The following is a 27,318-nucleotide window of genomic DNA, read 5'->3' on the forward strand; positions in this document are numbered from 1 at the left end:
CAGTAGCTGTTTTTGGTATCGCTCATGTCATACTGCGTGTCATTCCTCAACTGTCTGGATTTTACATTCATTTTGGACCTCCACAAAACTGACACACTAAATCAACAAACTGTTTTTGTACATATTCAAATAGTGCTTCATAACATACAAATACAATCAGTACATGGCTTTCCATTAATTTCTTAAACTCATTGGAAATGAAATGGAATTCAACTATGCTATAATCCCACTGAAACATGAATAAGCCTCATTCAGATGATTTTATATGGTCCTTTACACACCAGCTCTGTGGGAAAATTGGATCCTGGCCAAAGGCACAAATTCATTCAAAAAGTGTGAGACATCTTGGATGAGTTTTTGACAATATTAATGTCAACTGCCATATGTTGATGTACATGTCCAACTGGTTTCCTCCTATTTTCAGACTACTGATGCCAGACTAGTGTTTTATCATGTGGCCACAGATACTCCCCTATTCTGTCAGTGGTTCCAGATCTACAATAGACAACTGTGTGCGAATAGCATACAGTATTGAGCAACAGAGAAGTAAAATTCCATTGTTATGAGAAAATCATAATAATTATTTTAAGTGTCTTGTGCCGTCCCAAACAAAGTACAATAAAATGAAATTGAAATGAAAGCTAAAGGGCATATGCAGTAGGGTTGATAAAGGTCAAGATAAGTTTGACTGGAACTAATGGAAGCGTAGGATGTTTGGTAACATTTGGCATCCTAAACTTGTTTACATGGGACAAAGTAGGCTACAGGACCATATAGTGCTTCTACCCAAGTGGTGGCCCATCATGTCTTTAGGAGCTCCAGTCTTTTTCATTTTTTCCAACCAGGCATTAACCAAGACATATAGTTGGAATGTTATGGAGTGATATTAGTGCCAACATAAACTGAATATCAGATTCAACATCATATCGCTCCATAGATTCTAGTGTGCCTGGTTTGGCCAAAGATTACTTCACATTGTGGCCCTCCAGAAAAAATAGTAAACACTCTTTGAAGTCTATGACTTCCTCCCTATAGGCTGTCTCATCGTCGTTGGTGATTAGGCCCTACCACAATCGTGTCATTGGCAAACTCAATGATGGTGTTGGAGCCGCAGGTAAACATGGAGTACAGGAAGGGACTAAGCAGGCACCCCTGAGGGGTCCCCGTGTTGAGGGTCAGCATGGAGGATATGATGTTACCTACCCTCACCACCTGGGACGGCCTGTCAGGAAGTCCAGGATCCAGTTACAAATTGTTGCCTACCCTCACCACCTGGGGGCGGCTCATTAGGAAATGACAGGATCCAGATGCAACTGGTTTCAAGTGGCCAAGAGAACTCGTGATCTCCGACTGCTAGCGAGTGGACGAACTGGGAATCAGACAAGGGAATATTTACATCAATGTATGGATAGAGACTTCAGCTTTCTTCTCATGTGTATATCCTGTCAAACGATAAACGTTGCACAAACCCTGCACTTTTAAAATGGCTCTGTTCCTATGGAAATGTGCACATGTTTAGAGAGAGTAATCGGTTACATATTTCATGTCGAACCTAGACTTTCAAATCTCTTATTCCCCAACAACTGACAATTGGGACCTCCCCCCTATCTCGGGCTCTGTAATAGTCACATTGTTTCTGACGCTTATCAGAATCCCACAGTTCTTAGCTTTCTAACAGTACTTAACTGTCGTTCTGCCCCTGAGTAAGTGAGTTAACCCACTGTTCCCCGGGCGCCGATGACGTGAATGTCGATTAAGACCCCGCACATCACTGATTCAGAGTGGTTGGGTTAAATGCGTAAGACACATTTTAGTTGAATACATTCAGTTGTACATCTGACTAGGTATTCCCCTTTCCCTTTCCCTAAGCATGTTTCTGTAAGGACCAAAATGTACTTTATGAGGGCAGTATACAATATTATGCATAGTTTATAAAATGCCACCAGAGGGCGTCAGAGTTGAACAGGTTAAGAACAGCTATGGCTACAGACAAACAGGTATTCGTTGGTATAAGTACTTTAAGGAATGAGCAGCAAGGCAGCATGATTTCAACAAGCACTTCACCTGTCATTGCAAAACAATTCTAACTAGGCCTCTACACAGACAGCAGTAGAGCTAAGTATTGCTTTCCCCCCAAAGAAACACAAAGTTCTACATAACAAATACCCAGTGTTTTTAATCCAAACCATGAAACAGTGTTTTTACTATGAGGAGAAAACAACCTTTTGTGTCTAAGACACCAAAACCAGTTTGACTTAGGATAATATATTAACATTCCAGTTTGATCCGGTTAAGATCTGAAGAGTTCAAAAGAGGTTTGAATGTTAAATGCAATGATATACATTCTCAATAAGTTAACACTGTAGGCTGCTGTTGTGTATCGCGTATTAGACTTGGAGGGCTATAGTTGTTTTCTCCAAGGCACAGGTATGGAACAAAACATGCAAGGAGGAGGACTAAAATGAACTTCAAAATATCAAGGAAGTGGGATTCAAACATGCGTTAAATCATACAGAAATATGCATGCCAGAGGGACCATTTGAAACAAAATAGTAAAATAATTTCTTTGTGGGAAGCATTATATACATTTTTGTGTGACATCATACAAATCTGCCATTTCAATGAAAATACAGTACCACATTCAAAAACCCATCTCGTAGAATTTGATTTGGGTGTTTAGTCACAATTTGCAGGAGAGTAGAAAGGTTCATGTCCCCTTAAAGAGTTCAAGTATGCCCCATAACTTCCTCCAGTAGCCTCTAACATCAACCTCACTCCAAACTGCAGTAGTGAGTGAAACTCGTCTATAGTTGATGCCTGATAGTCGTGCTGGTTTGCAGCATGTCACACCTGAAGAAAGGACTCTCACGATGGCTGTCTTCGCCACTCTGCCAGCTGACATCCAAGCAGGTGAGTAACACTTAGAGAGCACTCTGACAGGTGCCGTTTGTCATGACATCTTAGTAGAACCTTTTAACTGGCCAGAGTTTAGAAGCTACGTTTTGCATTTGTTTACATTCTGTTACTCTTTTTTCCCTTTCCAGAGGATGTTGCTGTGGTCATCCCGGATGTCACCCCACACGTCACCAAGGACGTGACACTGGATGTTCCATGCAGAGCTAGGAAAGGGGCAGTCCAGCGATTATTTTGCAGGCTTTGGAGGGCAGTGTGCTGCTGCGCCTGCCACAAGGAAGAGGAGAAATAATATTAATTATTCATCAGACCTTCAGAAATGGGATTGAACCATAGACCATTAAATGATTTGCATTATAATTGAACTCAATTCTGCTTTTCTTCTGTTTACTACTTAATTTCAGAACATTTCTATAAACTTTCACTTTGCAAGTGTGGAGTAGGTTATGTAAATAAATGAGAAACATCACAATGTTAATGCTTTTAATAATTGACTTTGTAAAAGTTTTTAAAAAAGGGCGCTCAACCAACGTTCAGTTGAGGTGCAACCAAAAATTTGAATCATCATAGAAAAGGACAAGGCGCAACTCTTGCTCACTATAAAAAATGCATTGTTTTATTCAGGCAAGGTTAAAAGATTAACGTTTTGGCCTAGTCTATGATGATATGCAAATTATGTTTGTAACAGGAAAAGGGTGACCCAGACTCACCCTGGTTCTTGAGGGTTGAAGACAGTGAAAAATGATCATTAAGTAAATGGGACTTTTCAACTTGAATAAAAATCTTTAATGAACATGAATTTAAATACAATTGACTTGAGGATCAGAGCAGGCAGGCTGACTGGCTAGCTCTGAAAGCCCTCTGCTCTAACTCTGTGCGGTTCATCTCAACCAAGAGGTTGTGTGGGTTGTCTTTCTCTCTGTGGGTGTGAATCACTATGACCTCTCCCTCTATCTGCCATTTGGCTGATCAGAAGCCTTCTGCTCTTTCTTGCTCACATGAACAGGAGGAATGGCCTCTGGGGTAACCTCCTCCTCTATCTAACACCTCTTCCACCTCCTCTTTCTGGCTGTGTTCGTCTGAGGCCACTCGTTCTCTCTCCCTGGATGTTGGATAGTTCCTCCTCCTCTGTGTCTTTGTGATGGTGGAGGGAGTTATCCTGTTCCGGCTCCCTCTAAGGGGGTATATCGTAATCTCTTTCGGTGTGTTGAGGGGTTCAGTGGTTTTGGAGGGAGTCTGAAGTTCGATCTCTAGCGATGAGTGTGGGGTCTGTCAAATCAAATCAAATGTATTTTTATAGCCCTTCGTACATCAGCTGAAATCTCAAAGTGCTGTACAGAAACCCAGCCTAAAACACCAAACAGCAAGCAATGCAGGTGTAGAAGCACGGTGGCTAGGAAAAACTCCCTAGAAAGGCCAAAACCTAGGAAGAAACCTAGAGAGGAACCAGGCTATGAGGGGTGGCCAGTCCTCTTCTGGTGAAGATTATAACAGAACATGGCCAAGATGTTCAAATGTTCATAAATGACCAAAATGGTCAAATAATAATAAACACAATAGTTGTCGGGGGTGAAGCAAGTCAGCACCTCAGGAGTAAATGTCAGTTGGCTTTTCATAGCCGATCATTAAGAGTATCTCCACCACTCCTGCTTTCTCTAGAGAGTTGAGGCATGGTCCTAGGGCTCAGGTCCTCCGAGAGAGAGAGAGAGAGAGAGAGAGAAAGAGAGAATTAGAGAGAGCATACTTAAATTCACACAGGACACCGGATAAGACAGGAGAAGTACTCCAGATATAACAAACTGACCCTAGCCCCCAGACACATAAACTACTGCAGCATAAATACTGGAGGCTGAGACAGGAGGGGTCAGGAGACACTGTTGCCCCATCTGATGATACCCCCGGACAGGGCCAAACAGGAAGGATATAACCCCACACCACTAGAGGGATATCTTCAACCACCAACTTACCATCCTGAGACAAGGCCGAGTATAGCCCACAAAGATCTCCGCCACGGCACAACCCAAAAGGGCGCGCCAACCCAGACAGGAAGATCACGTCAGTGACTCAACCTACTCAAGTGACGCACCCCTCCTAAGGACGGCATGGAAGAGCACCAGTAAGAAAATTGATATACAACATCCCCACTAAAAATGTTTAAATGCTCAGGAATTTCTACAAAATATGCACAAATGTATATATAACATGGCTACAAACTATGAAACGAGCTCACGAATTGTAAAACATCCACGTACTGTAATATACATCCACAATTTTTTTTGTTTTGGATGTTATGATGATATTCCCTGGAGGTCGGGGCCCACAGGGCAGGTGCCCTGTGTGCCCATTCGGTAATCTGGCCCTGGTCATCAAGTTAAACCACAGGTATTGTTGTTACACATCCTCACACTGTCTTGGAGGATAAAACTGAGACTGTAGCCAGCTTCCATTTTACCTCATTTTATTGTCCAAAGAATGTTCCCATAGTCCAGAAGTATTGGATGAAAATCCACAATGTTGGTGCCATACAGGAGCACTGACCAATCAGTCTCCAAAAGAGGACTGCTGGTTTTGAGGATGGTGTGGAGGTCAGTGGTTGATGATCTGAGCACCCCCTGAGATGGTGAGTATGGTTTCAGTAGACCACTATTGAGCTGGTAGATCAGATAGGAGCTTCGAGGAAAGGTAATTTAGTGCTTTGAATGTGGTTCATATGGCCTTATAGTGGATTCAGGACTTGGACAAGGAGTCAATGCAGTTTAAAGATGCATTTACATGGGGGTTGGATGATAGTGTCAAATTTCTTAGAATGAGAGAAAATATTGGAGTTTGGGGACTGGAGGGGATAATAGTCAAGTTGGGAAATGTGCAAATATTTACATACAAATATATAGTCAAGTTGGGGATGATTCAGATATTCCTGTTGAAAAAGAGAAAAGACAGAAAGATATAATCTTACAGTATTGTAACGTTCTGGGTGTAGTGGGTGAGAAGTCAGGCGCAGGAAGCAGAGAGTTCAGGGTAATGCTAATTTAATGCACAAAACGGCGAACATAAGCCAACCCCACGAAAACACAGGGCGTACAACAAAACAACGCCCCAAACACGGGGACTTAAACTGTCCAGCAAAACCCACGAAATGGGAAACACGTAACCCACAGATGTGCACACAAGTTACACAAAACAATCCCGCACAAAGAGCAGGCGGGCCGGCTGGCTAATAAAGCCCAACTAATCAGCAAATACACAACAGGTGTAACCAATAAACAGACAAGGAGGGGGAGGAAAGAATCAGTGGCAGCTCGTAGGCCGGTGACGACGACCACCGAGCGCCACCCGAACGGGAAGGGGAGCCACCTTCGGTAAGAGTTGTGACAAGTATATTAAATTCATCCCTTTGGGCCAAAACTGGTTGAGTTCCCAAATTTAAATCAAAACAAGATATTGAACTGATGTCTGTGCCCAGTGGGATTGGATTTCTGTAATGATATCAGCTCATTTGTTACACTTCTTCTAATCATCCAGAGAGAATGTACCTTTCTTTGAGGTTAACCTTTGAGATGACCTCCCTCAAGGATTCTCTCTCTTTCCTCGGAGCGAATTTGTCCCACATTTTAGGAAAATCGCCATTGGTGGCCATGTTGCACAAGATATTGCGACCATGATGCCTGTGGACAAAGATATTAATATCATCTTAAACGTGCAACATATCAAATCATTTCTGCTGTCTGTGTTTAAAAACAGTACTCAATTGATGGCAACCTGAGAAAAAAATCAGACATACATTAGGTAGAATTTGCAAAAGGGTCGGTTTGAGCAATGTATCGCATTACCTGATCTACGAATCATCTCAACAATATAACAACTGGGTATTAACCGTTCGTTTTTATGAAAATCTTAGCGAATCTGCACAGTACTTGGCTCAGACCGACCATTGTGATCAAGTAGGGTTGTCTTCATTAGGCACCAAACAGAAGGAAGGAAACTGAATCAAGTACTGAATATTTGGACTCATTTACATTTGTAATTTTTACCCCAATTTCGTGGTATCTAATAGGTAGTTACAATCTTTGCCCATCGCTGCAACGCCACGTAGCACTTATTTGTATTTATAATTTTTCCTTTTTGTTTTCAATTACTATTTCCTTCCAAGAGAACCTGTGGTTGTTTTGGAATACCTAAAATCTGCAATTCAATCCATGACACCCTTTAGCATAGATGCTGTAGACAGACGACAATGTGGCTTTTAAAGTCAATTTCAATTTGTATTCGTGGTAAATGCTGCAGATGTTGACTCAAGACTGAATTACCTTTAAAAGCTGCATTGTTGGCGATCTAGTGCTATAGCGAGCCATGGATTGAATCCCGGCCTTAACTGTTATGTTGAAGCAAGCTACTTTACAGGAGGAACTTCCCACCTGACTTCCTGTGAAGGGTCCACAGCCAGTTTACTGACGGCAATCAAGAAACGGTCAGTGAGGTCTTTCTTCCCCGACAGGAGACGAGCCGTCCCCATGACCTCAGCCAGTCTCTCCAGGTGCTGAGCAGTACAGCTCCTCACCGCAGCGTTACGGTGGCTGAGGAAGGAAAAACAGAGAACATCAGTTACATGTCATAGAGATACATGAGTTAGGAGATGAATGATAATGGATTGTATTGATGAAGTCTCATCGATGGATCAAAATGGTCGGTAAGACTTTATATTAAGGTCCCTTAATATACCATTTATAAACTGTTTGTAAAGAGTTTACTTACCATTTATTAATCATTATTCCTACATTTGTAAATGTCAATAAGAAATCTATAAATAGTTATTTACACATTTATAAACGCTATTTTAAATGATTTGTTCATGACTTATCAGATAATTAATAAGGTGTTTGATCATAGTATGATCACAATATGTAAATGATTAATAATGTACTACTAATGTACTATAAACCAGTTATAAAGGAGTTATTGTCAAGGCATTTGTTAATGGTTGATTAATGGTTTGACTCACCATTTATATACATATTTATAAATGTATTTATAAATGTCATGAATGGTGTATTTATTAATGAGTGCATTTATGAATGTGAGTACATGCACTTACTAATACCTCAGTGCCTCACTAATAGCCCCAAATCTAAAGTGTTCACTATATGTACACTTCATAAATGTTTATAAATGACTTGTTACTCCCCAAAGGCTAGCACACATCAGTAGACAGTACCTCTCCACCAATGGCTAAAAATAATCTAAATAACGCAATGGTACAATAAGAAGTACACAACACAAGGAAGTATAAGACATAACAAATAAATGTGATTCCATTCAAATGTGACGTCTAGCGTTGGGGTGAGTTGCTGCCGGAAGTGTTGTGGAATAACCTAGCATGCTGATGAAAAAGGCAGTTAATTAAAAACTAGCAGTATTTCAATCTTCTCAATTTCGAGGTTTGGATAATGGGACAATTTGTGGAAGTCCGGATCTACCCCTTAGTGAGTGTTAATTGACCCCTCTCCCTCTTTACCTCAGCCCACCGACCAGCAGGGCATTCATGACACGTGTAGGGGTGCAGCTCTGCACCATGTGACCCAGGGCAAAGTTGGCGCCCTGCCGGATGAAGGCGTTGGCCTCGCTGGCTTTGTGCAGCAGCACGCGTGCCGTCCCCTCCACCTCACTGTCCATGGCCCTCTGGAGGTGGACGTACATGTCACCCAGTGTGGCCATGGCAGCACAGGACACTGCAGAGCGCAGGTTCTTCACCTGAATCATAATAACACACACAGGACCAGCTATTAATGTTGAGCTGTACAACCCACAAACATCAGAAACATGACACAATAATTTGACTTGTTCTCCAAATGTAGCAGATTTGTGCAGATGAATGAAGAGGGCAATGAATGAATACAGCTACTTCATTTATAATGGCAAGGCAGACATCATGGAGTTTAGGCATCAGTATGTCCATGTGGTTCTGAGCCATCACACGGAGAGAGGTCAAGCCCTCGATCTTCTTCTCCCTGCAATTCAGTGAAAGTAACGTAAGCATTTTACACAACATTTTCAAAAAACATTATAATGATGTTCATCAATTAGGACTCTGGTCTCTTAATTTCAGAAGTTTCTACACTCTGTAGCTCAAATCTACATTTCCAAGGACACTACACTGTGCTTCCTTTAGCCTAGCTCCATTGGTCTTGTCTACAGTGAATGCTCACCAGTCATCAGAGGCAGAGTGGAGCAGCTTGAAGGTCTTAGTCAGGGCCTGCTCTGGGTTGGACAGGGGCTGCAATCTGGCATGGTTCTTTATTTGGCCCTTTGGCTCACTGGCTGACTTATTGTCTATGGGTTGACAGCAGACATCTTATTTATGTATTTACTCAATTCCATATCTGTTTGTAGCTTTTAACACTAGTTCGTTATGATATCATTTTAAATTTAGCACATATATTTTTTGTGCTCTCCCTGCTCAGAAGCAGGGTCCAATTAGCCTTGAGTAAAGGTTATCTCACTGTGAAACAGGCAAATCAAGTGTGGCCCTGGGCTAAAGTCATTTGTGTCCCTTCCCTTCCTACTGTTTTTTTATCAATCTACCTTGCTTCATCTCCCTGTCTAATTTACATTAGTGTGAGTACATGAGAGGGACTGACCTGAGCCGGTGGCAGCCTTTGGCAGGCTAAGGAACCTTATAGGCCGAGGCTGTTTGCTCCTGGGCTTGGTAGGAGGGGGAGCAGGCCTGGGTGGGCTGTCACACAACTTGACCGGGGTCCCAAAATCCAAGTAGTCACGGAGCTCCGCAGGGGTGTTCATATCCACTGAGCTCAGGCTTCCCAGAGAGCTGGTGGCTATTTCCCCCGTGGACATGGCCGAGCCCAAACTTCTCCTGCCCATGGCCTTCACCTCATGTACCCCCTTTGGCGTAGACCAGAAAATAATGATCCCATCATAGAAATACATATAGAACGAGTATATACATAACCTAATACACAGAGAGATCCTGATTTCTAGGTTCTATTCTATCATGCTGTCAAAAAGAGTGTATCCTTTCTAACTTGTACCCCCACACACTGACTCGGTACCGATACCCCCTGTATTTAGCCTCGTTATTGTTATGTCATTATGTTACTTTAATTATTATTACTTTTTTACTTTATTATTTATTTATTTTTACTTTATTATTTATTTGGTAAATACTTTCTTAACTCTTCTTGAACTGCACTGTTGGTTTCACGGTAAGGTCTACACTTGTTGTGTTCGGCACATGTGACAAATAAAGTTTGATTTGATTTTAAGACATGGAACCACTATCTGTTTTGGCAATTTATCAGTCCAAGTATAAATCTGAACTGCAAATTTTCACATTTACAATAAATTCTAAGTCCATCCTACCTTCCAGGCCTCCTCCTTCAGGTGAGGCTCGATGTCCCTCACCTCCTCCATCAGGTCAATGGGTCCGTTGTTGTCAGCACAGCCCTGATCCGACTGGACTTTCAGGGCTTTGACTCCCCGCCTGGCCTTCTTCTTCTTGCCCCTCTTGGAGGGAGCTCCAGTGGGAGGGACGGGAACAGGCCACACGCTACTGCTGCTGAATGACTTATTTACCTGGATGGACTCCAGAGAGTGAGATCCGGGTTGAACTTGGGCTCCGTCCACCCCCACCACATTCTTCAGTGGGGCCAGAGCTATGTGTTCAAGCCTTCGTGGCAAAGGCCTCGGTGGAGCTTTTGGCCGTGGAATGCACTGAATAGAGGGGACGAAGTGGTGCGCGAAGGTGCTGCCAACCCTGATGAGAGCAGTCCGGACATAATTCTCATGGATAGCACTTATCTTTCTTTGCTTTGCTTCCATGGCCTCTCTCTCAGCTCTCTGCATCTGCAGAAGTCTGGCATCACTGATGAAGCCACGATGGCCCTCTGCGATTGGGTAGCTCTCCTGATAGCCCTGGATCACAATGGTACAGTATGAAATGTATAACAGAAGTGAAGAAGGCAAAATAGTTTCTACAGTGTCTCATGAAAAACTTTTAAGCTAAAGATTTTATGGATGTAGGCCTACTGTGTGTCTATGAAACCACAAAATAAACAGTGATATTTTTGGAAAAACGTTTGAAAAACTGATGAGCCTTACAAAACTTGAAAACTTGTCCTGGTCATCCTGTTGGTTTAAAGCCATGTTTTGCTTCCTCAGGTTTTCGATGACGCTCTTCATCTGTGAGTTCTCCTTCTGGAGTTTGTCAAACTCACTTGATTTTCTCCCTCGATAAGTCATTGATGATAAATATTATTACTCTCAAAATAAGAACTTAACCTATCTCTGTGAGAGATCTATCAAGAAATGAGTGGAAATTAAATGTTGCTTGTCAGATGGAACCAGCAATGTTATCATGGCAAGGCTTCCGTTACATTGTGATGTCATAATGGGGGTCTGTTGACAGTGCTGAGCACATCAGCACATGGTGAACATCAATGAAAGCTTTTTGATTCCCATATAAAATCATGAATGTGGTGAATTTGTAAATACTATATATATATATATAAACTCAGCAAAAAAATAAATGTACCTTTTTTAGGACCCTGTCTTTCAAAGATAATTCCTAAAAATCCAAGTAACTTCCCAGATCTTCATTGTAAAGGGTTTAAACACTGTTTCCCATGTTTCCCAGGCACAATCCCTACATCAGTGCTCAGACTTTCCGCAATAAACTGAGAGGCTGAACTGAGGGCTTGTAGGCCTGTTGTAAGGCAGGTCCTCATTAGGTCAGCAGGTCCTCATTAGACTGCCAAAAAGTGCTCTTCACTGACGAGTCGCAGTTATGTCTCACCAGGGGTGATGGTCAGATTTACGTTTATCGTTGAAGGAATGAGCGTTACACCGAGGCCTGTACTCTGGAGCGAGATCGATTTGGAGGTGGAGGGTCCGTCATGGTCTGGCGCAGAGTGTCACAGCATCATCGGACTAAGCTTGTTGTCATTGCAGTCAGTCTCAACGCTGTGTATTACAGGGAAGACATCCTCCTCCCTCATGTGGTACACTTCCTGCAGACTCATCCTGACATAACCCTCCAGCATGACAATGCCACCAGCCATACTGCTCGTTCTGTGCATGATTTCCTGCAAGACAGGAATATCAGTGTTCTGCCATGGTCAGCGAAGAGCCCGGATCTCAATCCCATTGAGCACATCTGGGACCTGTTGGATCGGAGGGTGAGAGCTAGGGCCATTCCCCCCAGAAATGTCTGGGTACTTTCAGGTACCTAGGTGGAAGGGTGGGGTAACATGGTACAGCAAGAACTGGCAAATCTGGTGCAGTCCAAGAGGAGAAGATGCACTGCAGTACTTAATGCAGTTGATGGCCACACCAGATACTGACTGTTACTTTTTATTTTGACCACTGATTTTGATTATTCCATTTCTGTTAGTCAAATTTCTGTGGAACTGGTTCAGTTTATGTCTCAGTTGTTGAATCTTGTTATGTTCATACAAATATTTACACATGTTAAGTTTGCTGAAAATAAACGCAGTTGACAGTGAGAGGACATTTCTTTTTTTGCTGAGTTTATATATATATATATACAGTTGAAGTTGGAAGTTTACATACACCTTAGACAAATACATTTAAACTCAGTTTTTCACAATTCCTGAAATTTAATGCCAGTAAAAATCCCCTGTTTTAGGTCAGTTAGGATCACCACTTTATTTTAAGAATGTGAAATGTCAGAATAATAGTAGAGAGATTGATTTATTTCAGCTTGTATTTCTTTCATCACATTCCCAGTGGGTCAGAAGTTTACCAACACTCAATTAGTATTTGGTAGCATTGCCGTTAAATTGTTTAACTTGGGTCAAACTTTATGGGTAGCCTTCCAAAAGCTTCCCACAATAAGTTGTGTGAATTTTGTCCCATCCCTCCTGACAGAGCTGGTGTAACTGAGTCAGGTTTGTAGGCCTTCTTACTCGCACACGCTTTTTCAGTTCTGCCCACACATTTTCTATAGGATTGAGGTCAGGGCATTGTGATGGCCACTCCAATACCTTGCCTTTGTTGTCTAAACTCTTTATGGCTGCAGGGGCAGTATTGAGTAGCTTGGATGAAAAGGTGCCCATTGTAAACGGCCAGCTCCTCAGTCTCAGTACTTAATATATGCATATTATTTTTAGTATTGGATAGAAAACACTCTAAAGTTTCCAAAACTGTCCAAATAATGTCTGTGAGTATAACAGAACTGATATTGCAGGCGAAACCCTGAGGAAAATCAAAACAGGAAGTGGCTTCTATTTTGAAAACTCCATGTTCCATAGCCTCCCTTTGCTCCATTTAAAGGGATATCAACCAGATTCCTTTTCCTATCACTTCCTCAAGGTGTCAACAGTCTTCAGACATAGTTTCAGGCTTTTATTTTGAAAAATGAGCCAGAAAGATAACATTGCTTCAAGTGGTCACATGAGTTTTGCTCGCGCAACAGATTTTGGACAGCTATTGCTTTTCCCTCTCCTACTGTGAAAGACATTTGCGGTTGATATATTATCGATTATATATTTTAAAAACAACCTGAGGATTGATTATAAAAAACTTTGACATGTTTCTGTGGACATTATGGAAACTATTTGGAATTTGTCCGTGTTGTCGTGACCGCTCTTTCCTGCGAATTTCTGAACATAGCGCGCCAAACAAACAGGGATTTTGGATATAAAAATAATATTTATGGAACAAAAGGAACATTTGTTGTGTAACTGGGAGTCTCGTGAGTGAAAACATCCGAAGATCATCAAAGGTAAACGATACATTTAATTGCTTTTCTAATTTTCGTGACCGAGCTACTTCATGCTAAGTGTACTTAATGTTTTGTCGAGCGATCGATAAACTTACACAAACGCTTGGATTGCTTTCGCTGTAAAGCATAATTTCAAAATCTGACACGACAGGTGGATAAACAAAAGGCTAAACTGTGTTTTCTTCTATTGCACTTCTGATTTCATGAATATAAATATTTTTAATAATATTTATTGAATGTAGCGCTATGCTATTCAGCGGTTGTTGATGACACTTATCCCATTAACAGGATTGCAGCCATAACAAGTTAATCCCTTCTCTTAACATGTATGGCCCCAAAACATAATCAAGCAGCTGACCAATTACGCAAGACTTTAGTTCGAAGTTAACTGAAATTAATCAACAACTGGATACACTTCTTTCTTTCTAAAGTGAAACTATCCTCCGCATTGGAGTATCTCTACAAGTATAAGATTAACCAGTATTTCAGTTGTTTTACCGTCTCATGAAGAAGTGTGGCAGGCCTGTGAGGAAGGATCCTACAGCCATAAGGAAACAGCCCATAGCAATGAGCCTGGGCCGGTGCAGCTTCGCCCCAAAATGGCTGACCACAGCCAGGAACAGCAGGTTACCTGCAAGAAACCACAACACTACAGTAGTCAGGAATCGCAAATTATAAACACTGTTTTTTTTTCAACTAAAAATGGCATATCAGTTTGGATACTAGGTTGCAACAACACAGCATCAAATAAACCCATGTTAGAGGTTTGACAGTAGAGTCATGGACAAACGCCAGTCAATCAATTAATAGGAACAACTATAAAACTGGACAGTATTGAGAGCAGACTCTGACTGAACCACAAAAAAATGGATAATACTGTAGTCTGTATCTGGTTTTTACTACATGAATTCTGAAGCAACTCAATGTTATTGTTGATACCCATCTCAAAGCTGCCGTCTATGAGTCCGATGAGAGAGCTGGACAGGTCAAAGTGTCTCTCTGAGTGATGGCACTCTTCATGTAGGTCCCTGACAGAGCTTTGGTGAAGGAGGCGAACGACAGGGCCACGATGAACTGCTGACAAACACAAGAGAGAGAGAACATTTGTGTGTGTTTGTCCGTGTGTATGTGCATGCGTGGATGCGTGTGCAGACAGAGTACATGTGTAGCTGAGGTGGCCTGCAATAGTAAAAAGAACGGACACAAGTTTACGTCTGCAAAGTTCTGGCGCTTTCCTTATATTCACATCAAACAAGTGCACACTTTAAATTACACAACATAAATGCACTTTACCTAAAGCAGAATTCAAAAATGTTCCACAAATAACCCTGTCTTAGTGTATGGTTTCACATGAAAACCACAATGTATTCCACATTCATACAATAGAAACACCTATATATGAAACCATAAATAACTGAATGTTTTTCTATATACCACTACCTTTATTGAAAAGTGACAACATTACATTCAGCTTTAAGATAGTGGCACCTCCAGAAAATCGTCTCTCTCTCACTGTATATGCACTAAAAGTCCACCAGACGGAGCGTGCTCGGCCAGTTTACCAGCTAGTGAGCACAATTTTACACAAAACAACCAATAACATCTAAAACCAACTCAGAAATCCCTAACAAATGGATTCTTGATAAAAAGATATCCTAGACAAAATCCAGTACAAGTGAGCTACTCAGTCAACATAGTCTCTGTGACTCGTAATTTTTTTTTTTTTTACCTCAGCTAGCATCAAGCTAACATGTACTCTCACTCCATGTAAATCACCTTCTTCTCTCACTCAGTTCGACACAAAGCCAAACAAAACTTACCTAACTTGATAATATCTGGACAAAGTTATTAAATAGCATGTTATTACATATTGTGTATATATTTGAACGTTTGAAGTGCTGTTACATACCTGTAATAGTAAAAGAACCGACACAGTTTACCTCTGTAAAGTTCTGTAAAATGTAAGTTGAAATCATGTGGTATTTCTGTAAGGGCAGGAATATAAGATTCATTTTGATGTTACATGATCATGAAAATGCAATGTTCTTTGAGGATCTTCCATGTTCCTTTCCATGTATTTTCCATTTTACTTTCCCTCTGTCCTTTTCACTTTGCTTGGCAAAACAAGCTCTGTCCCCTTCAAGACTTATTCAGCTTCTGATGGATTTTATACCATTCAACAAATAGTTTTATAATGAAGAGTAGACCCCAGTAAACACCCTGGATTCTTTACACACACATTGAAAGGCAAAAATGTCGAATTTGGACTCATCAGACCAAAGGAAAGAATTCCACCAGTCTAACGGTCCATTGCTCGTGTTTCTTGGCCCAAACAAGTCTCTTCTTATTATTGGTGTCCGTCCTTTAGTAGTGGTTTCAATGGAACAATTCGACCATGAAGGCCTGATTCATGCAGTCTCCTCTGAACAGTGCATGTTGAGATGTGTGTTTCCTGAACTCTGAGAAGCATTTTTTTGGGCTCCAATCTGAGGTGCAATTAACTCTACTGAACTTATCCTCTGCAGCAAAGGTAACTCTCTGTCTTCCCCGTGAGAGCCAGTTTCATCATAGCGCTTCATGGTTTTTGCGACTGCACTAGAAGAAACTTTCAAAGTTCTTAAAACTTTCCGTATTGACTGACATTCATGTCTTAAGTAATGATGGGACGTTGTTTCTCTTTGCTTATTTGAGCTGTTCTTGCCATAATATGGACTTGGTCTTTTACCAAATAAGGATATCTTCTGTAAACCATCCCAATCTTGTCACAACACAACCTATTGGCTCAAACGCTTTAAGAAGGAAAGAAATTCCACAAATTAACTTTTAAGAAGGTACACCTGTTAATTGAAAAACATTCCAGGTGACTACCTCATGAAAAGGGTTGCCAAGAGTGCCAAGAGTGTGCAAAGTGGTCAAGGAAAAGGATGGCTACTTCGAAGATTCTCAAATATAAAATATATTTTGATTTGTTTATTAACACTTTTTTCTTACTACATGATTCCAATTCTGCTATTTCATAGTTTTGATGTCTTCACTATTATTCTAAACTGTAAAAAAATTGTAAAAATAAAGAAAAAGTAGGTGGGTCCAGACTTTTGACTGGTACTGTATATATTGTGATAATGCAAATATGGTACAATCCAAGGGTGCAAGGCTTTTGGAGACTTACCCAGAAAGACTCACAGCTTTCATCGCTGCCAAAGGTGATTCTAACATGTATTGTGAATACTTAAGTAAATTATATATTTCTGTATATCCTTTTCAATACATTTGAGAAAAAATTAAAACATATTTTCACTTTGTCATTATGGGTTGTTGTCTGTAAAAAACTATAATTTAATCCATTTGGAATTCAGGCTGTAAGAAAACAAAATGAGGAAAAAGTTAAGGGGTATGAACACTTTCTGAAGGCACTGTATATCTGCAAGAAAGTGATAAATGAGTGACTCTTTAAAAGGGGGTCATATATACATTGCCCTATTTAAAATGTAAAAAAGCTATCATGCTATAATCGGTATAGTTTCTCAGACCAAATCTTTATTCTGGTTTAAACAAAGCAATCTGATCATGCATCTGTAAAATACACGCTACAGGGAATTGTAAAAAATGGCTTTTGCAAAGCACATATACACTGTCCAATCAACATCCACAAATTGATTTCATTCTTCGGGTCTTTATTCAAACACAATTGGAATAAAATGCTCTTTCAGTGTCTTGTTGCAGATTGTGCAATGTTTGAACGTGTGTGAGAGATTAGCATTAATGTGTGTGTATGTGTGTGGGTTCAAGTTTGGACAGTCGTACATATGCAAATAGGCAAGATTGTAAATTTCAGGACCATGGACAGCAGCAATATCAGCATAGCGATATCTGTCATTCAGCACCACATGACAGGAGAGAGCGGCCATCTCGTGTGAAGTTGGCACTGGGGAAATCCCTTGTAATGAGGAACGAGGCCTCGGAGGCAAAAATACTGAAGGAGAAGACTCCCACAGGAACTCTATGCTAAACTGTTCTGCCACATTCATTTCAAATGTTACATCTTTCGATTTGTAGATAATAGGGAATACATCTGCAAATAATTGAAACGGATTATTCAAACTACACTGTATAGCTTTATTGTGTCTGTGCATCATAGGTACAACTGTAAGCAATTCCGTTCTCAAATGTCTGTTTAATGTGAGAAGCAAAATGAAAAACACCTGTTAGACCATTACAATGCGGACTGTCATGCATTTTTACTATTACCAACAAGACAAGGAAGTAATACGTGTCATGGAGACTTATAACGGATACTTTCCTAACACCAAAAGTTCCCACGCTGAGCGATATTGTTTACTACACTATTATGCAGACAATCCAAGTTATACGTTTATTGTCATTCATACTCTTATTTTTAACCGAATATCTTTGCAAAAGTGTTCATTGTGTCAATTCAGAGCTCAGAAATATTGGAATCATGTGCTTAAGGGGACTGACTCTCAAGGCGCACAACAGGATAACAACAACACATATTCAATTGAAAATCATTGCTTTAAATGGATGTGTTCGATATATTTGTATAGGCATATATGAACAATGTATTTAACTTGTAAACCAAGGTTGGATTAGTTGGTCTGCTCTAAGTGCAGCATATTGGACGACTCCACAGTCATTGATAATTCGTGACTTTAAGTCATTCCTGTTATCTCTAGAGCATCCCGTATATCTATAGCGCTGCATTTCTTCCCCATCTTACCATGGATAGGGTTTGGTGCATTCCGGAGTTCACTTATGGTCCCACAAAGGTAATGTTAGTAGAAATTCATTTTTAGCATACTGTAAATGCCTGTGCATAATGTGCATAACAAAGCATCATTATTTTCATTCTCTTCAAAGGAATTCTGTAGAAGCAGCCTTTATTTTCAGACTCTGCAGGCCTGCTCGGAGGAAACATATTACAATAAACAGGTAAGATTCATCCCACAAAAACATAAACAACAGAAAGAGAATTGTATTTCAAGACAGTTTAGAGAAGGTGGTCATAAGAGTTCTTAATATCACTTGCAAATTGTGAGGCATGAGCAGTTGTGAAATGTTGCGAGAGGCCCTTCTGAAAGTACATGATATGGTATTTCGTGGCACGGTCTCACACCTTACCACATGTTGCAGAAGAAGCTCATGGTCCATTATCTGCTGCTCCAGAGTCAAGGCCAGGTCCTGCCCCATGTCACCACGGAGAATATGAGCAGCTGGCTGGAGTCTCAGGGCAAAAAATCCCTTAGGAAGAGGTGAGTACCACGTCAGCACTCACCTTCACTGCCATTCCCTGCCACCAGCAGCACTCCAGGAGGTGTGGGTAAAATAAACAACAGACAACAAAATCAGAAGCCAGGAAAGTTTAATTGCTCTGTGTTTTATTTGAAGGGTGTGGAAGGAAACCCTGGAGGAGGGAAACAACCTCGCTCGGCTGGTAAGAGAATGAGAGTTAGAGACATACTACAAGTCAGTGAGCTTTTTACTAGCCTTTCAACAACGAGTTAGCACAGCAGAATAGATCTGTTGTGAAATTACACTAATAGGACTTCCTGTTTCATACTGCAGGCCTGGGAAGTACACTTGCCTAAAAATGATGGACATAGAGCACGAGGCTTTCTGCAAGCTCCGCCTCTCCTTGCACCCCACCTCGCCAGCTGACATGTGAGTTCCATGTTTTGCCCTGCATATGACTTGATCCATTTATCTACACATCTGGAACTACGCCAGCAATATGTGAGCACATTGCACATTGTTTAGCTTTGTCTTCTCCTTTTTGTTGATTTCAGCGATCCTAAAGTCCACAGCATCGTGGAAAGAGCTGTGAGAAGCATTCTGGGCAAGCAGTACAATGAGCCCCGTAGCAACCTGCTCAGTCCATCTCAGGTGGTGGTGGAGGTGGTGCCCAGGCTCCTCCTGGCCCTGTGGCTTCAGCCAGAGGAAGGCCATTCAGAGCACCCAATCCTAATAAGCGGGATGGCCATGGGCATGGTGGCGGCCGTAGTGGAGAAGCTCTCCTGCATGTTAAAGGACTGTTCCCCTCACATCCCTTTCTCCCGGGCTGCTGCTTTCGACTCGATCCTCGGGAGAATCAGTCAGTCCTTCTCCACGAATGACCTCCAGAGCCCTTTTTATATGAGCTCTGTCTGTGCCTTTGTGGCGGACGAGGTGCAGAGCTGCTTCCAGCCCCCTGCAGCCACCCTACCAGTCCCGCCTGTCCTCGCGGTGGACATTTCCACCACACTACCAGCTGACATCCAAGCAGGTGAGTAGCAATGATAGAGAGCACTCTGACAGATGCCTGTTCCGACGACATCTTGGTGACTTCTAGTAGTAGAGCTCATCAGGATTGTTGTTGTCACCCATAACACAGACCTGGCTTCTTCCCACCTGGAGGTTGAAGACATCACCCCTAACACAGAGGCAGATCCGGCTTCTTCCCACCTGAATGTGGTGGACATCACCCCTTAGAAAGAGGCAGTCCCGGCATCTTCCCACCTGGAGGTTGTGGACATCACCACTAACACATAGGCAGATCCGGCTTCTTCCAACCTGAATGTGGTGGACATCACCCCTAATACAGAGGCAGAGCCCATCTCTTCCCTCTTGGAGGTTGCGGATGTCACACCTGAAGAAAGGACTCTCACGATGGCTGTCTTCGCCACTCTGCCAGCTGACATCCAAGCAGGTGAGTAACACTTAGAGAGCACTCTGGCAGGTGCCGTTTGTCATGACATCTTGGTAGAACCTATCAACTGGCCAGAGTTTAGAAGCTACGGTTTGCATTTGTTTACATTCTGTTCCTCTTTTTTCCCTTTCCAGAGGATGTTGCTGTGGTCATCCCGGATGTCACCCCACACGTCACCAAAGACGTGACACTGGATGTTCCATGCAGAGCTAGGAAAGGAGCAGTCCAGAGATTATTTTGCAGGCTTTGGAGGGCAGTGTGCTGCTGCGCCTGCCACAAGGAAGAGGAGAAACAATATTAATTATTCATCAGACCTTCAGAAATGGGATTGAACCATAGATCATTCAATTATTTGCATTATAATTGAACTCAATTCTGCTTTTCTTCTGTTTACTACTTAATTTCAGAACATTTCTATAAACTTTCACTTTGCAAGTGTAGAGTAGGTTATGTAAATAAATGAGAAACATCACAATTTTAATGCTTTTAATAATTGACTTTGTAAATGTAAAACAAAAGGGCGCTCAACCAACGTTCAGTTGAGGTGCAACCAAAAATTTGAATCATCATAGAAAAGGAAAAGGCGCAACTCTTGCTCACTATAAAAAATGCATTGTTTTATTCGGGCAAGGTTAAATGATTAACGTTTTGGCGTAGTCTATGGCGATATGCAAGTTATGTTTGTAACAGGAAAAGGGTGACCCAGACTCACCCTGGTTCTTGAGGGTTGAAGACAGTGAAAAATGATCTCTAACTAAATGGGACTTGTCAATTCTTGAATAAAAATCTTTAATGAACATGAATTTAAATACAATTGACTTGAGGATCAGAGCAGGCAGGCTGACTGGCTAGCCCTGAAGGCCCTCTGCCTCTACCTGTGTGGTTCATCTCAAACAAGAGGTTGTGTGGATTGTCTTTCTCTCTGCGGGTGTGAATCACTATGACCTCTCCCTCTGCCTGCCATTTGGCTGATCAGAAGCCTTCTGCTCTTTCTTGCTCACATGAACAGGAGGAATGGCCTCTGGAGTAACATCCTCTTCTGTCTAACACCTCTTCCACCTCCTCTTTCTGACTGTGTTTGACTGAGGTCACTTGTTCTCTCTCCCTGGGTGTTGAATAGTTCCTCCTCCTCTGTGTCTTTGTGAGTTTGGAGGGAGTTATCCTGTTACGGCTCCCTATAAGGGTGTGCACCGTAATCTCTTTCAGTGTGTTGAGGGGTTCAGTGGTTTTGGAGGGAGTCTGAAGTTCGATCTCAAGCGATGAGTGTGGGGTCTGTCCCGTGGTGGTGTCCCCATCCCTCCTAAGGAGATGCCACTGAGACATGTGATGAGGCCAAGGAAGATCACTCTGCAGGGATTGGATAGGACACATCACACCACTGCTGCTCATTCATATTCAAACACAGTTTCCTGTGTGTATCAAGAATGGTCCACCACTCAAAAGACATACAGCCAACTTGACACAACTGTGAGAAGCATTGGAGTCAACATGGGCCAGCATCCCTGTGAATGTGTTGTACACTCAGTACATTAATAGTATTGGTACCGTGTTCTTGCCGTAACCTGTAAAGCTGGAGCAGCCTGCGAGGCAGGGGGAGGTGTAGGTGATGCCGTTGTCTGAACACACAGGGTCCCACTCCCCAGCCAAGCAGGAGCAGTCTCTGTTACACTCTGACAACAGGCTGCCATCGTACACCAGGGGACCTGGGGGACAGAGAAAATGGCTGGTAATAATGATGTTTAAATAATTGTTGCTGAACTATCATTGACATACGCACAGAGACAAAACAGCCAGGAATCCTGGCTCAGTAACAACCATACTGTATATTCCCACAAGAGGGAGCCCCGGCACAAGCCCATGTGTGTTTTGGTCAAACTCTCCCTCATATTCCACTGATCAAAACTTGTGTTTTTATCAACCCACCAACCAACTAATCAGATGTCATATTTACCCGTTGTAGGACACGGTCAGACCAGCCACCTGAACGTTGTCATACTTAGTGCCAGACTGCAGAGGGAGGAGGAGGTAGGCCATGAAGGAGGTGATGAAAGACAGCTGGGCTCCAGACACAACACCAAGCTTATACCTCTTCATCAGTAGACCTCCCAGGAATATCCCCACAGGCAGGTTCAACTCACCTGGAAAAGTTATACTCACATGTCTTTAGTGCTACCAGTGTGCTGGAGTTTCATTTCCAATCATGTTCAACAAATCTATATGGGTTGGGAGAGAACAAAAAAAGTGTATTTAATGCCATTCAACATCAGTGCTGACAGGAGGGAACATTTCAGTTGGAGCATGTCCAGGTTTCTATGGCTTCGTTGAGACAGGCAGCCCAATTCAGTCATTGTTTTGAGTAATTGTTGTAACTTTAATGTGTTAATGTTTAAGTTAATTCATTGAGCTGTAATTAAATATATTTCTTTACAGTTATTTACATATGTAATTGTATTGGTTAGTATTGAATTACGCTTTTGACTGCAATTTCCAGAATGCCTTGCGACAGGAATGAGAGAGAGAACGCGCCAGTTATGTGCAGGTGCAAAGTGATTAAACTGACCTTTCCGCGAGCATCTTACCTGCATTGCTCTGAAGAATCTAAAGTTGTTAAATGTGAACAAGTAATATTATAAGTAATATTACTAAAAGAAGCGTACATATCAACCCCGACGTCCCGAGTCATTACTTTGAAGACAGTTATTCTAAAAGTAATTGCTCTTTTGACCAATCAGATATGCTCTGAAAAAGAGCTGATGCGAAAATATCTAACGTGATAATTTCCCATCATTATTCAACAGGCTAATGGGTCTCCAGTTGTCTATATAAAGTATAATATAAAATAAGTATCCTTATTAAGTTTGGGAATCAAAGTAATTACACCTTGTTTTAAGGATGCCAGGAACTCCCATTTTTCTATTGATTCTTGAAACATAGAATAGAACAAGAATGAAAGGAATCAATTTATCATTGAATGCTTTATAAAACTCGCTTATTAAACCATAATTTCCAGGGGACCTATTGTTCTTAAGGCTTTTAATCCAGTATTTTATCTCAATTTCAGATAACTCATCATCACAAAAATCCCTGAAATTATTATCTATCTTCTTAGCAATGTTTGCACACGTCGTGCTCTATCAACTGAGCTTCGAAGGAGCACGTCGACGTCACTAGAATGATAAGCAATTTTAAGGGATTCTAAAGGGAATCAGAATTCCAAACTAATTTCTATGGCAACACAGTTGTCAATTTTGTAAACAATCATTTTCGAACGTGTGTTGCCAAGAGACATCTAACCGACGTTCTATGGAACGTTTTCTATGCGAAAACAACAACTTTGCTGCTGACAACAAACTTGTATGATTTTTGAGACCTAAGAACAATCGACTGGAAAATGCCTGGGTGCTTTTCAAGACTGGCGGAGAGAGTGCGTGGACGTCGGCGGCCTACTGCGTCGACAGGTTGTTCAAATTCATTTGTGGCTTGTTTTTCTTGTCTTTTTCTGTTTTGCAGGGTTCGTGATCGTCGACAGGTGGACAGCGACTTCGAAGAGGGTATGTGGAGTTTACAACTCTTCTTTTACTACATTTAACAATGTCATTATAATTTGCGAAATGTTGTGTATTTCTATCATTGAGACTTGGCAAACATGCTAGTGCTAGAGATGTTGTAGCTAGCTAGCTAACATTAACTCTAGTAACTGTTGCTAAGCAATCGACTTTTGCTACCTAGGTAGCTAGTATTAGCAATTTTGCTACGTTTTATGTCCTAACAATAGTTTATTTTATATTCCAATGTTCCTCATTTTAGAAACAACTGTCCTGGATGAGGTCCAGTTGGATGTGTCATTGGATTATGTGCCAGATGTTCCACAGCTGCCAGTCCTCCTTGATGTCCAGAATGCTGCTATCATCCTTGAGGATGTGCCAGATGTGCAGACTATCCTTGAGGTACAAATTTCTGAAAGTTTGGGGTTTTATGTTTGAAAAATATCCCAGATATTCAAGTTGTGTCTCTTTGACATGAAAATCTGAAATCTCCTGTCTGCTTTCTGCTTTAGGAGGCCACTGGCAATTGGCAGTTGATTCTGATTAGGTTCAGCCCCCTGTACTGTGGGCCTGTTGTGATCAGGGTAAGTGACCCCCCCCCCCCCCCCACACACACACACACACAGTCACATCACGGTTACAATGTTTACTGTTTCCAACATGAATGTATTGTAATGTGCAGAACAATACCAGTCCGGTAGTTAAAGCTTGGAGAACTTTCCAGTTCATCAGCCCCATCAGCACCTACATGCGTGGGGGATCCCAGGTATGTGTCATTGTAACTAGCTAATCCTAATCTACATTGTCAGTCATTTGATCTTGGTGGAAATGTGTCACAGCAATTGCTGAAGTGGTTTTATTGATGTTGTCTTGTTGTTTATCTCAACAGCAGGTGGTTGTGAGGATGCACCACATGAGTAGGGTGAGAGGCCTGGAGACTCAACTGGTGTGGGCCATCTCCAAGGAGACAGCCAGGCTTAGTCCAGAGGGCATCCCCTACTGTGCCACCAAAGTGCAGTCCATCACTTGGATCCAGGTAAGATGTAAATACTACTGAAACAGTAGTAGATTAGGCTTTTCTTCACTTATTCCATTTGGCCTTAACATGTATTCTCTCTCTGTCAGCGTGTGGCTGGCAGGGTGACCCACTATGCGTCTCAGCTCCGCCACAAGACGTCTGTGGACGTGATGCTTGGCTGCAACCAGGTAAATAAACTATTTCCTATGTATATAGACTAGACATTGCTGGGCATTTTTGAATTAGATTTGGTGTGTTTTCTAATAACGTGTGTGTGTGTGGTAAACAGGTGTGTTGTGTGTGTTTTGAGCAGCAGACTGATGTCTCAGTGGTGTATGCCACTCTCCACATGGGGCTGGACGGGCTTCTCTCCTCTTCAGCGTGGTCGGAGGCTGCCTCCTCCTCTACGCCCACCACTCAGCAGTTCACTGACCCAGAGCCTGAGGGCCACAACTGCTATGAGGTCAGACGTTACACACACATACTATTGACTAGGAGCATTAAGATCCTTCCATTGACCGATTGTTTGTTATGTCATTGCACTGGTCACTGATTTTGAATGCTTGTTTTGTTGTCGTAGGGCTGGGAGGAGGACCTGCTGCCTGAGGAGAGGGAGGTTCCTCTGCTAAAGTGAGTTCCTCTAAATGTCTGTGTAGTCTGGGCTTGTCAGATGCTGAAGGATTGTGGTCATAATTGCTGTTATCCCCCATTGACTCTGATGGTTGACATGCTCCATTCCCTCCCTTTCACAGCCACTACCTTACCACCAAGAGAGTGGAGGACATCGCCCTGAGGCTCGTCTCCCTGCGCCAGGCCTTCACTGTGAGTGGACCCACTGTTCTTTTTGTCTCTGTGACTTCTTGTTCTCCAAGAGGAAGATGTCTCACCCTAACTCTTCCCTCTTCCCTAGACCCTGCTTGGTTCCACCCTGAGCAGGAACCATCTGTTTGTGGCGGGAAAGGTCCTCCTGGGCGCCCTTGTTCAGGCCAACCACATGGTAACTCACTAACTCAAGGGAAAGAGAGCATCCCTGAGGGGAAATGTGTTCTGTTCACTAAGATGCTCTTTTCTTTGTCATAGGACGAGGCCAAATTTATCCGTACCTATAACGACTTTGTGGACTACCTGAGTGACCCCTCCAAGCGGAATGACATTGAGAGGGAGCTGGCTGAGGCAAAGGTGAGTTTATTAACTCTTTCAAGTCTTCCACATGCATGTCTTTTATACATCACAGTAGCTGATCTATATGAAATCATTCCTATTTTCTCCAAATGTGTTTTCTTGTCCTAGATACATCATGTGAACATGATAGATGTCCTCTTTGAGCTGGTGCTGTTTGGGTTGATGACAGCTCAGAAGTCCCTGATGGTGGTAAGTAGCATCTCACTGGAACATGTTTTGATCTCCCTCTATTAGCAGTTTCACTTAAATTCCTCATCTCTTCTATTCTCTCCTCTTTTCTCCTCCTTTGTTTCCTTTAGCACCCTGGTGGGTTGGTGGAGCGTCTGTACGCTCTCCTGTACTCCTTCCTGCCCACTGCTGCCAACATGGAGCCAGAGGCTGACAGATACCTGCTGCTGCTGAGTCAAGAGGATACTTCCTGTTTCCTTCCATATTCTTAGTGTACTTCCTGTTTACTTCCATATTCATGGTTAACCAGGTTCCAATGCCATTTTAGGGGGAGTATTTCTAATTGTCTCTCTCCTCTTGATAAGCTAGTAACTCAGAGCCATTTTCTATGTGTTGTGTGGTGTTCTCTTCAGGGCGGACTGATGGCTCTGCTAGATGACATGTTTGGCCAGCAGCTGGCCTGGTACTTTAACCCAGAGTCTCTGGTCACTGAGCTCTCCAGCCTCCTGGAGTACCACTTGGAGAGCCTCATGGCCAGCATGTAGTCCTACTGCAGGGACCATTCTCCTTCTCTCTCTATTTTGAAGGAATTGAGGACTTGAAGTGCTTTGTTGAACCATGATTAGTTAACACCCATGAATTTAATGTATTCTCTTGTTTTCTCTCCCCACAGGATTCTTGTGACACTTTGCCACCCAACAGGGATCTAGACACCAATGCACTACATTACTTTGCACTGAATTTGACATTTTAAAATAAAACAAGTTGTAGTTCAAAAACATTTTTGTTTCTGTCTTTTCATCTATTTGATTTATGACCATTTCATCTTCCTAGAGTTATAATGCTAATATTAGATTACATGAACAATGATGCTTTATCTGCAAATGGAAATAAAAAACTGTTTAGATGATTTACAGATACTACAGGCCCACACTTTATATGGATTTGTACTGTGGTTTGTGATACTGTACTATTTAAAAACATGTAGGACTATATACACTGAGTGCACAAAACATTAGGAACATCTTCTTCA

General features: G+C 42.0%; 2 protein-coding genes and 1 long non-coding RNA gene across 8 annotated transcripts; 2 read left to right on the forward strand and 1 right to left on the reverse strand.

Moving 5' to 3' along the window:
* Positions 1-2,965: 2,965 nt before the first annotated feature.
* On the reverse strand, positions 2,966-14,975 carry LOC135517543 (TOG array regulator of axonemal microtubules protein 1-like). Of its 6 annotated transcripts, XM_064941948.1 has the most exons (8): positions 8,813-9,276; positions 8,426-8,661; positions 7,329-7,487; positions 6,447-6,578; positions 5,166-5,830; positions 4,500-5,004; positions 3,912-4,182; positions 2,966-3,180 (listed from the first exon to the last, which is right to left on the reverse strand). In XM_064941948.1, exons 1-5 carry the CDS (start codon positions 8,957-8,959, stop codon positions 5,821-5,823), a joined length of 684 nt encoding a protein of 227 aa, XP_064798020.1. In that variant the 5' UTR covers positions 8,960-9,276; the 3' UTR covers positions 2,966-3,180; positions 3,912-4,182; positions 4,500-5,004; positions 5,166-5,820. The 6 variants fall into 6 exon arrangements, with proteins under 6 accessions (XP_064798020.1, XP_064798019.1, XP_064798021.1 ...); XM_064941947.1 differs by lacking the exon at positions 2,966-3,180 and having other exon boundaries at positions 3,690-4,182; XM_064941949.1 differs by lacking the exons at positions 2,966-3,180; positions 3,912-4,182; positions 4,500-5,004; positions 5,166-5,830 and adding an exon at positions 9,549-9,637 and having other exon boundaries at positions 5,926-6,578; positions 8,813-8,918.
* Positions 14,976-23,556: 8,581 nt separating this feature from the next.
* On the forward strand, positions 23,557-24,501 carry LOC135518579 (uncharacterized). Its single transcript, XR_010452175.1, has 3 exons — positions 23,557-23,923; positions 24,180-24,319; positions 24,430-24,501. It is a non-coding gene; the product is annotated as an uncharacterized LOC135518579 (long non-coding RNA).
* A 164-nt stretch (positions 24,502-24,665) lies between these two features.
* LOC135518466 (uncharacterized) lies at positions 24,666-27,026 on the forward strand. The gene is made up of 10 exons (XM_064943641.1): positions 24,666-24,683; positions 24,807-24,953; positions 25,043-25,123; positions 25,249-25,398; positions 25,516-25,565; positions 25,688-25,757; positions 25,846-25,932; positions 26,016-26,114; positions 26,226-26,306; positions 26,417-27,026. Exons 1-10 carry the CDS (start codon positions 24,666-24,668, stop codon positions 26,555-26,557), a joined length of 924 nt encoding a protein of 307 aa, XP_064799713.1. The 3' UTR covers positions 26,558-27,026.
* The last annotated feature ends 292 nt before the right edge of the window (positions 27,027-27,318 follow it).

This window comes from Oncorhynchus masou, chromosome 28, assembly GCF_036934945.1.
Source record: "Oncorhynchus masou masou isolate Uvic2021 chromosome 28, UVic_Omas_1.1, whole genome shotgun sequence".
Lineage (NCBI taxonomy): Eukaryota > Metazoa > Chordata > Actinopteri > Salmoniformes > Salmonidae > Oncorhynchus > Oncorhynchus masou.

Coding starts and splice junctions, on each gene's coding strand:
- LOC135517543 (XM_064941945.1), bottom strand. CDS start 10,770: ATGCAGAGAGCTGAGAGAGAGGCCATGGAAGCAAAGCAAAGAAAGATA. Junction 9,811..10,287: donor TGAAGGAGGAGGCCTGGAAG/GTAGGATGGACT, acceptor TCTACGCCAAAG/GGGGTACATGAGGTGAAGGC. Junction 8,919..9,548: donor AAAGGCTGCCACCGGCTCAG/GTCAGTCCCTCT, acceptor ACTGAATTGCAG/GGAGAAGAAGATCGAGGGCT.
- LOC135518466 (XM_064943641.1), top strand. Junction 25,566..25,687: donor AGGGAGGTTCCTCTGCTAAA/GTGAGTTCCTCT, acceptor TCCCTTTCACAG/CCACTACCTTACCACCAAGA. Junction 26,307..26,416: donor CTCAGAAGTCCCTGATGGTG/GTAAGTAGCATC, acceptor TGTTTCCTTTAG/CACCCTGGTGGGTTGGTGGA.